Source organism: Bombina bombina, chromosome 1, assembly GCF_027579735.1.
Source record: "Bombina bombina isolate aBomBom1 chromosome 1, aBomBom1.pri, whole genome shotgun sequence".
Taxonomy (NCBI): domain Eukaryota; kingdom Metazoa; phylum Chordata; class Amphibia; order Anura; family Bombinatoridae; genus Bombina; species Bombina bombina.
In genome coordinates, this window is record NC_069499.1 from 1,406,838,061 (window position 1) to 1,406,851,817 (window position 13,757).

Consider the following 13,757-nt stretch of genomic DNA (forward strand, 5'->3'; position numbering starts at 1 on the left):
TACTGTTGGGAATATCACTCCTGGCCAGCAGGAGGAGGCAAAGAGCACCACAGCAAAGCTGTTAAGTATCACTTCCCTTCCCACAATCCCCAGTCAATCTCTCTGCCTTCAGTGCGGTTTTTGTAACCACTATGGTATTTGTAACCGATGCCCTGTTTTTTAATCGATGCCCTGTTTTTTAATCTAACGTTACCAGTTAAAGGGACAGTACAAAATTTTTTTTTTTTTTTTTTTAGTTTCTAATCTTATTGATGCAAGATGGACTTGCTTGATATAGAGTGCAAAATTGTTTTGAATGCCCATGTTGAACCTCCTTTGCCTTTTTGTAGTTCTTGCATTGATGAATAAAGACAGACTATTTGTTTATGAGCCACCATTCTCTCAGGTGGATACTGTTCAGGCAATGCCACAGTCTCCTCCTCAAGTGCCCCAAGTTACTTTACCGCCTCAGGCAGTGCCCTGCGGTTCCTCACAAACTCTTGACGGAGTGTTTTTGAAGGCAGAAATTTCTGACCAGGTATCCTCAGCGGTATCTGAGGTGCTAGTTGCCATTCCCTTACTGCAGGGGAAACGGAAGAGGAAAAGTAGAGAATCAGAAAGTAGGGTAACAGATCCGGTTCAGGCTAACCAGATGCCTTTTTCCCATAGGTTGGAAGAGGAAGATACTTCGGTAGCCTCTAAAGGTGAAATCTCAGATTCGGATAGTGTAATTCCTCCTGATACTGAAGTGGTTTCCTTCAGATGCAAGCTTGAGCACCTCCGTGTTTTGTTAAAGGAGGCTTTAGCTACTTTGGACAACTCTGATGCGCCTATCGTTGTCAACCCTAAAAAGTCTAGTAAACTAAATAGATACTTTGATGTTCCCTCTCCTGGGGAGGTATTTCCAGTACCAGACCGTGCAACAGAGATTATTACCCAGGAATGGGAGATACCAGGAATTCCTTTTTCCCCCTCCCCTCTTTAGAAAGATGTTCCCGGTGGCCGACTCCATAAAGGAGTCGTGGCAGACCCTTCCAAAGGTGGAAGGGGTGATTTCCACTTTGGCCAAAAAACTTCTATTTCGATTGAGTATAGTTGCTCTTTCAAGGATCCTATGAATAAAAAAACTGGAGGCCTTTTTTTTTTTTTTAATTCTTTTTTATTGAGAGACATAGAATACATACAGCATATAGTTATACAGTTAGTTCCCCCATAGAGATCTATAATACAATGTTGTGATTCGCAGATCACCGGGGCAAGATAGTAAAAAAAAAAATTGATGACATAGTGGTACATAAGATTTCTTCTGAAATTAAGTCTGCATCCACAAAGAGAAATTCTGTCTACATATGAAGCCATGGAACTAATTATAATAAGTGATTCCTAGACCAGGGGGAAAGAACCCTTGTGTCTCAATTTTATAACAGACAAACAAACACAGTAAAACAAAATAAAACTAACAACCCTAACATGCTCAACATGTGGTTCTCGTAGATACTATTGGCAGTTATGCAGAGGGGGGGCTAATTTAGACTATGTTTGTATTAGAGGATATAGGTATGGCTGAGCTATTAAGATCCTAATCCGCAGTCCTCTAACACAAATTGTGTAAGTTTCAAGGGGGGGAATAATACAAACTTTTAATATGCCTGGGTGAGGTTGTATCCCTATACAGACAGGAACCATAGAATAAATACTTTGCGTGTTCAACATTCTTGTAGCATATGTAAGTACTATACATTTCAGTATGTATAAGCAGTTTAGGAACCAAGCACACAGTTAGTTGATAATGAGGAGAGAACAGCGTCACTAAAGGTTCAGGGCATGGATAAATAGTTAGGGTAACATTTGAATTGAATCTTAATCTGACCAATATATTAAACATTAGCTTATCATTTACAGCCCTTATAATCAGACATTCTGGATACCATTGTATTATGTAAGTAGAACATTGCCAAGGGAGGATTAGCTAGGGTGTACAGAGAGTAGTAATAGGGAACCATTAAATCAAAAACACATCTCTTAACAAGTGTACAATTTGTAAGGCAGCCTGGGTCGTACACTTCGAAGCATAGAAGATGCAAATAAGAGGAAGTGGCATAAAAGCTGCATCGAGAGCGACCCAAACTTGGTGCAGGTTAAGTATCTCAGAACATTAATTGCAGCTGAGCGCCATCAATAACTTATGTCTTGATTTAAACACAACCTTAGACACCTATATAAAAATCACAATCTGTCCAGCATAGCCATATACACGCTGTCAACTTAAAGGGACACTGAACACATATTTTTTCTTTCGTGATTCAGATAGAGCATGCAATTTTAAGCAACTTTCTAATTTACTCCTATTATTCATTTTTCTTTATTCACTTGCTATCTTTATTTGGAAAAGAAGGCATCTAAGCTTCTTTTTTGGTTCAGGACTTTGGGCAGCACTTTTTTTATTGGTGGATGAATTTATCCACCAATCAGCGAGAATAACCCAGGTTATTCACCAAAAATGGGCCGGCATCTAAACTTACATTCTTGCGTTTCAAATAAAGATACCAAGAGAATGAAGAAAAATGAATAATAGGAGTAAATTAGAAAGTTGCTTAAAATTGCATGCTCTATCTAAATCACGAAATAAAAAATTTGGGTTCAGTGTCCCTTTAAAATCCACGTAAGGGTTAGCCTGCTGTGGGGCTTCACATCCATTTGTCCAGCCCAGAGAAGTACATTAAGTTTCTGCAGCGCGTTAACCATAGCACAGCAGAAATCAGTTAACTTACAGCCCTCCCATCCTAGCCGATGCCGTCTCTGTCCGAGAGCCACGATCGGCAATCCAAATCTGGTGTGGAGCTTGTGCGCGGGGGAAGACAACCGCCATGTTGCTTTCCGGTCAGGGGGATCCTAGGTATAATGAAAGGTCTGTCCATTGTCTTTGATGAAGTGGCGGGTGGGTCTGCAGCGGAGTGAATAGGAAATCTTGTAGGCAGATTCTCAACCATAGCACAGCCCAACTCCACTCCAGCCACAGCCGCCATCTTGAAAACATCAAAGGGTACTGCCTGCCTAGCCGTCTTCAGAGCATGATAGCAAGAGGTGTCTGGTTCACGGACATCCACAGCCTGTCTAGTCAAATCTGTCAAAGGGTCACTAGCTTCCTCCAAGCAGGGTATGTGTTCCATTATTTCTCTGCGTCTCTGGGGGATCAGTCCTGCGCAGAGTCACTGTTATTATCGGAAGAGACAGCTTCTAATCGGCACCATTTTGTCGAAACATACTTAGACTCGGGGGCCTGAGTCTCAAGCAGCAAATGTTGTGTGGCCTCTTCCAGCTTAATGAATGCTGGTAGCAACAGATTCTTTAAAGAAAGTACCAATTCCAGGTATTGGTTGTCTTCTGAGGTAGAGCCAACCATGTTGTATTCTGGATTGCACAGAATAACACTCTGTACTCTGCTCCAGTTTCCACACTCTCCTGTCTTCATACAGTTCTCTGACCTCTCGGTGGCCGGGGGATGTTAATCCTGATCCGATTAGGGTTCCCAAACACCCGAACTGCTAAGGGAGATTAGGATGGCTTGACATTTGGCCACTTTTAAACAAAAAGTTTAAGATAATATGCAGAGCTGCATAAGCTTGTGGCCATCTTGGGTCGCCGCCCACCGGAAGTCCCTGGAGGCCTTTTTAAAGAAAATGTATACTCATCAGGGGTTACAATGGCAACTGGCGGTGTGCATTGCTACAGTAACCAGTGCGGCAGCCTATTGGTTTGACGCCTTGTCTGAATCCCTGCAAGCTGAAACTCCTTTGGAGGAGATTCAGGATAGGATAAAATGTTCTAAAGTTAGCTAATTCCTTTATCACTAATGCTTCTTTGCAGGTCATTAAGTTGGGGGCCAAAATATCTTTCTTTGCTATCTTAGCGCGTACAGCGCTATTGGCTTAAATCTTGGTCTGCTGATGTTTCTTCTAAATCTAAGCTTTTGGCAATTCCTTACAAGGGAAAGACCTTTTTCTGGCCGGCATTGGCGGAAATTATTTCCGATATCACGGGTGGCAAAGGATCCTTTCTGCCTCAAGACAAGAAGAACAAAATGAAAGGATGTCAGGCTAATTTTCGTGCCTTTCGTAACTTCAGAGCTAAGTCTTCCCCTGCTTCTACCAAATGGGAACAATCCAGGTCAGTCTTGGAACAAGGGGAAGCAATCCAAGAAACCTGCAGCTGAATCCAAGTCTGCATGAAGGGTTTGCCCCCGATCCGGGATTAGATCAAGTGGAGGCAGACTCTCTCGGTCCGCGCAAGCTTGGGAACGAGATGTCCCAGACCCTTGAGCAGGGAACATAGTTTTCCAGGGGTACAAGTTAGAGTTCAAGACTTTTCCTCCCAGGGGCAGGTTCCGCCTCTCAATATTATATGTAGACCAGATAAAGAGAGGCTTTCTTGAAATGTGTTCAGGACCTTTCCCTCTTGGGAGTGATAATTCCTGTTCCAAGTCAGAAACAGGGTCTCGGATTTTACTCAAACCTGTTTGTGGTTCCCAAAAAAGAGGGAACTTTCAGGCCCATTTTAGATTTAAAGTTACTAAACAGATTCCTCAGAGTGCTGTCCTTCAGGATGGAGACTATCCGCTCCATTCTGCCTGATTCAAGAGGGTCAATTCTTGATGACCATAGACCTGAAGGATGCGTACCTGCACATGCCCATTCACAGGGACCATCACAAATATCTGAGATTTGCCTACCTAGACAAACACTTTTAAATTCGTAGCGCTTCCATTTGGCCTCGCCACAGCTCCCAGAATTTTCTCAAAGGTTCTGGGAGCTCTATTGGCAGTAATTCGGTCCCAGGGAATTGCAGTAGCACCTTATCTGGACGACATTCCGTTTCAGGCGCCATCTTTGCAACTAGCAGAATCTCATACAAAGATCTTGTTGGCGTTTCTTCGTTCCCACGGTTAAAAGGTCAATTTGGAGAAAAAGTTCCCTTGTTCCGTCTACAAGAGTGATCTTCTTATGAACCATTATAGATTCTCTATCAATGAAAATATTTCTGACGAAGGTCAGAAGAGCCAAAAAAATTTCCGCTTGCCTGTCCCTACAGTTGGAGGCACGACCATCAGTGGCCCAATGCATGGAGGTAATCGGGTTGATGGTGGCTTCCATGGACATAGTTGAATTTGCTCGGTTCCATTTGAGACCTCTGCAGCTATGCATGCTCGCACAGTGGAACAGGGATTATACAGATCTATCTCGGATAATAGTTCTGGATCAATCAACAAGGGACTCGCTACCGTGGTGGCTGTCACTCCCTGGGGACGTGTTTTCAGATACCCTCTTGGGTAATCGTGACCACGGATGCCAGCCTTTTGGGTTGTGGAGCACTCTGGGACTTGTTGAAGGCACAGGGACTTTGGTCTTGGGGAATCTGCTCTCCCCATAAACATTCTAGAGTTGAGAGCAATCTTAAATGCCTTGATGGCTTGGCCTCAGCTGGCCCTAGCTCGGTCTATCAGATTCCAGACGGAACACATAACCTCAGTCGCCTACATCAACCACCAAGGGGGAACTCGGTGTTCCTTAGCCATGAAGGAGGTGGCTCGGATTATCCAGTGGGTGGAGGCTCACAATTGTTGTCTATCTGCTATCCACATTCCAGGAGTGGACAATTGGGAAGTGGACTTTCTGAGCAGACAGACTTTCCATCCCGGGTATTGGGAACTCCATCCAGAAGTGTTCTCCAGGTTAACAACCAAATGGTGGTTACCAGATTTGGATCTGATGGCGTCTCGTCAGAACACCAAGCTCCCAAAGTATGTTTCGAGGTCAAGAGATCCTCAAGCCTTTCTGATAGATGCTCTAGCAGTTCCTTGGAACTTCAGGTTGGCTTATCTCTTTCCGCCGTTTGCTCTCCTTCCACGAGTCATCGCTCAGATTAAGCAGAAGAGAGCATCAGTGATTCTAATAGCTCCTGCGTGGTCTCGCAGGATCTGGTATGGAGATCTAGTAGAGATGTCGTCTCTACCTCTGTGGAGACTACCGCTGAGGAAGGACCTTTTGCTTCAGGGGCCTTTCCTTCATCCAAATCTCGTTTCTCTGAAGCCGACAGCTTGGAGATTGAACGCTTGATTTTAGCTAAGCGTGGATTTTCCGAATCAGTCATTGAGACCTTGATTCAGGCTCATAAGCCTGTCACTTGGAAGATTTACCATAAGGTATGGCATAAATATCTTTATTGATGTGAGTCTAAAGGATATTCTTGGAGTAAGGTCAGGATCCCAAGGATCTTATCTTTTCTCCAGGAGGGCCTGGAGAAGGGGTTATCTGTCAGTACCCTCAAGGGTCAGATTTCTGCTCTATCTATTTTGCTGCACAAGCATCTGGCGGACGTGCCGGATGTTCAATCCTTTTGTCAGGCCCTGGTCAGAATCAGGCCTGTGTTTAAATCTGTTGCTCCACCTTGGAGTTTTACAACAGGCTCAGTTTAAGCCTATGCATTCTATAGATATTAAGTTATTATCTTGGAAGGTTTTGTTTCTTACTGCTTTTTCTTCTGCTCGGAGGGTTTCTGAACTCTCAGCTTTGCAGTGTGATTCTCCTCCTCTCATATTTCACGCAGATAAGGCAGCTCTCCGTACCAAGTTTGGTTTTCTTCCTAAGGTTGTTTAGGACAGAAATATTAATCAGAAATTGTTGTTCCTTCTCTCTGTCCTAATCCTTCTTCTCATAAAGAACGGTTGTTGCACAACTTAGACGTTGTGCGCGCTCTTAAATTCTATCTGCAGGCTACAAAGGACTTTCGTCAGTCTTCTGCGTTTGTTTGCTTTTCTGGAAAACGTAGAGGTCAGAAAGCTACTGCCACTTCTCTTTCTCTCTGGTTGAGAAGTATTATTCGTTTGGCATACAAGACTGCTGGACAGCAGCCTCCTGAGAGAATTACAGCTCATTCCACTAGGCCTGTTTCTTCTTCTTGGGCCTTCAAGAATGAGGCCTCTTTAGAACAGATTTGTAAGGCTGTGACGTGGTCGTCTTTGCACACTTTTTCTAAATTCTATAAATTTGATACTTTTGCCTCGGCTGAGGCTTCTTTTGGGCGAAAAGGTTCTGCAAGCAGTGGTGCCTTCTGTTTAGGTTACCTGTCTTGTCCCTCCCTTATCATCTGTGTCTCTAGCTTGGGTATTGATTCCCAACAGTAATTGCTGATCCGTGGACTCACCGTGTCTTAAGAAAGAAAACAAAATCAATGCTTACCTGATAAATTTCTTTCTTTCTAGACACAGTGAGTCCATGGCCCTCCCTGTTTTCAGACAGTTTTTTATATATACCTCGGGCATCTCTGCACCTTGTGGTATTTCCTTTCTCTCCTTTTCCTTCGAATGACTGGGGGTTGTGGGAAGGGAAGTGATACTTAACAGCTTTGCTGTGGTGCTCTTTGCCTCCTCCTGCTGGCCAGGAGTGATATTCCCAACAGTAATTGCTGATCCATTGACTCACCGTGTCAATAAATAAATACATTTATCAGGTAAGCATAAATTTCGTTTTTTAATATAGATATGAAATTAAAATACTCCGTGCTCAGGCCGCCCACTTCTAAAGTCAAATTTTCTGTAGCTAACGGTTTGAATTTAGCTTTAGTAATGATGCATCCAAATTACAACTGATGAATTAAACTACATCTAAAATATTACTAACATTCCGGATCTCTTTTTAAAAAGGGGAGAGTTTACTATCACTTTAAGTAACATCCATAAATAACATAAAATTGTATATTATCATTTATTTGTATAGCGCCACAAAATTCCGTAGCGCTGGTACAAAGTATTACACTGCTGCCTCCCAGCTGACATTTTCTGTGGAGAACTCGGATACATTTCAGACTTTAGCTGCTGGTTTTAAAAACTCTTATCTACTTGAAGAAATAGAAATGAATAACAGTAATTGTTAAAATAGTTTAAAGCACAGAGAATCTGTCATTTAATCTTAAGACTGCTTCCTGAATAACTTCTTGGATAAAGTGTATCAAAAGTGAGAGCTTTATGTCTAAAATGAACTATTGTGCTTGTATATGTATCATTTTAATATTACGTTCCCGAACACTATAGTATATATATATATATATCAGTTTAACCAGACCTGAGCTATCAAGCAGATTTCAAAGGAACAAGATCTTCCTGTCTATAAATCAGTCCAGATTGGAATGCATAGAAAGAACTGTTTGCAGAAAAATGCAAGTGAAGTCTGTGTTGTGTGATTATTTTATTAGGTTTATAATGCTGTATAGCATTTAAAGTCTTCATTTCAAAGCTTTTAAAATAATGTATTAGGTGTTACTTATGACAATTTTGAGAGGGGCCTGGAACCTATCTCCCTCACTTACCATTGACTTACATTATAAACTGGGTTTCAATTTACAACGGTTTCGATTTACAACCATTCCTTCTAGAACCTAACCCCGGCGTAAACTGAGGGCTACCTGTATATATATTGCCATACAAGATTAGCAGTGAACTTGTAACTAATGTGGCGGCAGTAGTAATACAGTGTATGTGGTGCTCTTATTTTTTTATTTCCCTCCTCTGTAGGGCAACTGGCAAGAATAAAAAGCAAGCTTCCCTGAATTACACAGCCGCAAGACTTTTTGAGAAAGGTGTTCTGTTGGAAATTGAAGATCTGCCATTCACCCAGTGAGTATTCATACGTCATTCTCTTCTTGATAAGTGCTTCTTCACCATTGCGTCGCAAGACCCAACTGAAATCAGTAAATTATAGCTTAGACTAACAATTTGCTAAATATTGCTTTATATAAACTTTAATACATTTTCATTGGTCTTAAAGAATCAGTAAATACAGTAGATTTGCATAAACAAATGCATGCTAAAAAGACAATGCAATAGCTCTTAGTCTGAACTTCAAATGAGTAGTAGAGTTATGTCTATTTCCACTCCCCCTGTATCATGTGACAGCCATCAGCCAATCACAAATGCATATACGTATTTCTTTTTAAAGACGCGATGAGTCCACGGATTTCATCCTTACTTGTGGGATATTCACCTCCTGGTCAGAAGGAGGAGGCAAAGAGCACAACAGCAGAGCTGCTATATATAGCTCCTCCCTTCCCTCCCACTCCAGTCATTCTCTTTTCCTACGTTAGTGATAGGAAGAGGTAAAGTGAGGTGTTAGAAAAGATTCTTCAATCAAGAGTTTATTATTTTTAAAGTAGTGCCAGAGAGTGCTGCTTTGTTCTAAGGTGTAGCCGTAGTCCATATCAGTCTCTACAGTAGAGCTTTTGGTGGCTTTAAAGCAATAGGAACTGGTGGGACATAATTCTCACTGCGCCTCCTATACATTTATGCTGCCCTTCTCCTGATGGCCTAAGCACGCTTTACTCAGGCTTTATCATTTTCCACAGGGCTATGGGAGGTAGAGGACCTCCTAAACCGGCTGAGCTGCCCTGCTGTCGGGCAGAATACAAAGGTAAGTGCTAACTTTTTTTTATTCTGGGTCTGAAGCACACAGAGTATTCAGGACAGAGGAAGTATAGCACTTGACTGGGACAAATATCTCCTGTATATAGATTAAGGAGGATTATCTGGCAGCATGTTAATGGCAGGCACTGGGGCTGAGGAGAGTGGCTTCTGGGGGCACTTAATCCAAGCTGGGTACTAGACGGATATGCCCTATAACAGAGGGGGCTGCTCCACTTACGATGTTATGTTTAGATTACTTAGCTGGCTCAATCACCTGTCTAAGATGTATGTATTGCGTGTTTTATACCTTTATTGGTATTACAATTTGCCCCCAGGTTCTAAGACGTTTTCAGTTACTTCTCCCGGTAGTCTAGCTCTATAATGATGGTGACCTGGAGAGTATGTATTGTTACGCCCATGAAGGGCGGGGTTCAGTTTGGCGCCGTTTTTCAGTGGCGCAATTTTCTATCTTTAACTATGCTACACTACAGTCTCTAAGATATCATGCCCACGAAGGGCGGAGTTTTGTGTGGAACCAACTTAGCCTGCCCTTGCTCTTCCGTTTTAGAGGAAGTTAGAGCAGTTTCTGGGAGAAAAGTTATTCTTCCTTTCTAACTCAATCCTCACTGTTTACACTAAGGTGGGTCCGGTTAGTGCTACACTGTGCTCCGGATCGGTTCAAAATGTAAGGCATGTCCTTCTTACATGACGTTCTAAAGGGGTATGAGTATTAGGAGGGCTCCTCTGATAGTTTTAATTTAGGTTTCAGTCGGTGCTTTTCTACGTTTGCATGCTAGTCTAAGCACTTCTCTGCACGCAAGGATAAAAAGTTACTGTTTAAAATTTAAAGAGACAGTAACGTTTTTATCTGTTAATCTTTATTAGAAGAATTTCACTGTCTATTTGTTTAATCCATCCTTTGCGTTTTAGGATGGAATAAGAACACACAATAAATAAGTTACTCTTTAATTTAAAGAGACAGTAACGTTTGTGTCAATTTTTACAAAAAAAAAACTGAACCTTCTCCTACTCAGGTTTTTTTGCTGTTTGGAGTCTGTTGACTATGGTCAATTTATGCCACAAATTTCTCCTATAGTGTCCCACAAAATATTATGGCCCACATGCTGTGTCCTGCGCTTCCTCTAACACTCCGTTTGGAATTACTTTGCATTTCATACATTATAGGCTTTTTCCACGAGGTAGAAAACATTACTAGAGGAATTAATTTCAATCAGTTAGGGTGATTGATTCAGTAGTTGCTATCTCATCTGTTTCTTCCCTGTTAACGGTAAGAGGAAGATACTTTGGGATTATCTGAAAGAGAATTCTCAGACACAGATGGAATAATATCTTTATTTGATCCTGAGGTTGTTTTCTGTTTTTTTAGCTTGATCACCTCCATTTGTTACTTTTAGGAGGTTTTAGCTATCCTGGGCGACACCGACATTTCCGGTGTTACTTTTCCTAGCGCGTCCAGTAAGTTATTAGGGCAGGCCAGATGGCTCAGCTTGTTAAGTGCACTGTGGCTGAGCTCTGTAGCGACCCAAGGGTTGCAGGTTCGATTCCCAGCGAGGTCCACTCAGTCTTTCATCCTTCTGAGGTTGATAAAATGAGCAGCACGTTGAGACCCTTACGGGTGATTAGCCAAAAAAAGGATAAGATGAAATGGAACCGCATGTTTTTCCATAGCCGCTTTAGCTAAGGAGGCTAGGCAAACATTCACTAGAGTGGAAGGAGTAGTTTCCAGCTTAGCTACAAGAACTACGATACCCTTAGGGGATAGTTGGGTTCAAAGGTCTTATGGACAAGCATTAGAAAAAGGATGTACACCAGGGCTTACAATGGCAATCAGCTGTGTACTTTGCTACCGTCACTTGTACGACGGCATATAGGTCTGATGAGTTGTCTGATGATACTGTGTCAGAGACTCTCCTGGATAAGGATCCAGGATAGGATAAAAGCTTTCTGGCTGATCCTTTTATTTCAAATTATTCCCTTCAAGTGATTAAACTGGGAGCATGGGGTTCAGGTTTCTCTGTTCCAGCTCACAGAGTCTTATGGTTAGAACCTTGTTCTACGGATGTATGCTCTAAGTTTCAGCTTTTAGCAATTCCTTACAAGGGGAAGACCTTGTTGGGATCTGGCTTGATGAAGGTAATATCCTTTGGAATTTAAAGAATTTTCGTCTTCGCTCAGGCTTGGGTTCAACATGTTCAGGGACACAAATCAGAGTTCAAAGAGTTTTCCTCCCAGAGGCAGGTTTCTGTTTTCGAGTTTATCTGCAGAACAGATATAAGGAGAGGCTTTCTTACACTGCGTAGAAGACCTCTCAGTCCTGGGAGTGATTGTTCCAGTTCCCTCCGGGTACAGGGTCTGTTTTTTTTGTCTCAATTGGTTTTGTGGTTCCCAAAGAGGAGGGGACCTTCAGACCACTTTTAGTTCTCAAGAGTCTAATCAACCTTCTTAGTATACCATCCTTCAAGATGGAAACTATTTGTTCCATTCTTCCCTTGTTCTAAGAGGGTTAATTTATGACAACAGTGGATTTAAAGGACGCGTACCTTCATGTGCCTTTCACGAGAATCGTCTCAAGTTCTATGGTTTGCCTTTCTGGACAAACGCTTCCTGTTCGTGGCTCTTCCTTTCGGTCTTGCCATAACCCTGAGTTTTCACAAAGGCTCTGGGATCGCTGTTGGCGGTGCTTCGGTTACGGGGTATTGCAGTGGCGCCTTATCTGAATGATATTATGATTCCCAAGAAAGTTACCTTTGTGCTTGGGGTCAAGTTATATGTAAATGTATTACATATATTAGGGCTTGTTTTTTACAATGCTTTTATTTCTTCCATGTAATTGGCAAGAGTCCATGAGCTAGTGACATATGGGATATACAATCCTACCAGGAGGGGCAAAGTTTCCCGAACCTCAAAATGCCTATAAATACACCCCTCACCACACCCACAATTCAGTTTTACAAACTTTGCCTCCTATGGAGGTGGTGAAGTAAGTTGGTGCTAAGATTTCTACGTTGATATGCGCTTCTCAGCATTGTTGAAGCCCGATTCCTCTCAGAGTACAGCGAATGTCAGAGGGACGTGAAGGGAGTATCACTTATTTGAATACGATGATTTCCCTAACGGGGGTCTATTTCATAGGTTCTCTGTTATCGGTCGTAGAGATTCATCTCCTACCTCCCTTTTCAGATCGACGATATACTCTCAATTTACCATTACCTCTACTAAAAACTGTTTTAGTACTGGTTTGGCTATCTGCTATATGTGGATGGGTGTCTTTTGGTTTGTATGTTTTTTATTACTTAAGACACCTCAGCTATGGTTTGGCACTTTATGCATTTATGTAAAGTTCTAAATATATGTATTGTACTTATATTTGCCATGAGTCAGGTTCATGTATTTCCTTCTGCAGACTGTCAGTTTCATATTTGGGGAATATAAACATTTTAAGAAATGTATTTCTTACCTGGGGTTTAGTCTTTTTTTCAATTGACTACTTCTTGCTATTGCGGGTATTAGGCCAGCGGGTGCGTCAAATGCTAAACTTTATTGCGTCATTCTTGGCGCGAAAAAATACGTTTATGACGCAACTTCGTCATTTCCGGCGTCATACGTGACGCCGAGACCTTTCACACGGCGACGTCATTAGTGACGCGAGTGTGTCATTTCCGGTTATTTTTGGCACCAAAAAAGTTTGTTACGTTGTGAGTCATACTTGGCGCCAAACTTTTTCATTATTTCAATACCCCATTGATGTTTGCCTCTTGCTTTTTTCTCTTTCAGAGGCCTATGCTTTTGCATTTTTTCCCATTCCTGAAACTGTCATATAAGGAAATAGATAATTTTGCTTTATATGTTGTTTTTTCTCTTACATTGTGCAAGATGTCCCAATCTGATCCTGTCTCAGAAGTTTCTGCTGGAACATTGCTGCTTGACATCGGTTCTACCAAAGCTAAGTGCATTTGTTGTAAAATTGTAGAAATTATTTCACCGAATATCATTTGTAATAGTTGTCATGATAAACTTTTACATGCAGATAGTGCTTCCATCAGTAATAGTACATTGCCAGTTGCAGTTCCTTCAACTTCTAATGTGCATGATATACCTGTAAATTTTAAAGAATTTGTTTCTGATTCTATTCTGAAGGCTTTGTCTGCATTTCCACTTTCTAATAAACGTAAAAGGTCTTTTAAAACTTCTCATTTAGCTGATGAAATTTCAAATGACCAACAACATCATAATTTATCCTCTTCTGATGAGGATCTATCTGAGACAGAAGATCCTTCCTCAGACATTGACACTGACAAATTTACTT

General features: G+C 41.7%; 1 protein-coding gene across 1 annotated transcript in view; it reads left to right on the plus strand.

Annotated features, from left to right (window-relative positions):
- Window positions 1-13,757, plus strand: part of IQGAP3 (IQ motif containing GTPase activating protein 3) — a 297,924-nt gene that overhangs the window by 234,044 nt on the left and 50,123 nt on the right. The window contains exon 36 of the mRNA XM_053705201.1: window positions 8,546-8,647. Within this exon, the coding sequence (XP_053561176.1) occupies window positions 8,546-8,647 (102 nt within the window). The remainder of the gene's footprint in view (window positions 1-8,545; window positions 8,648-13,757) is intronic.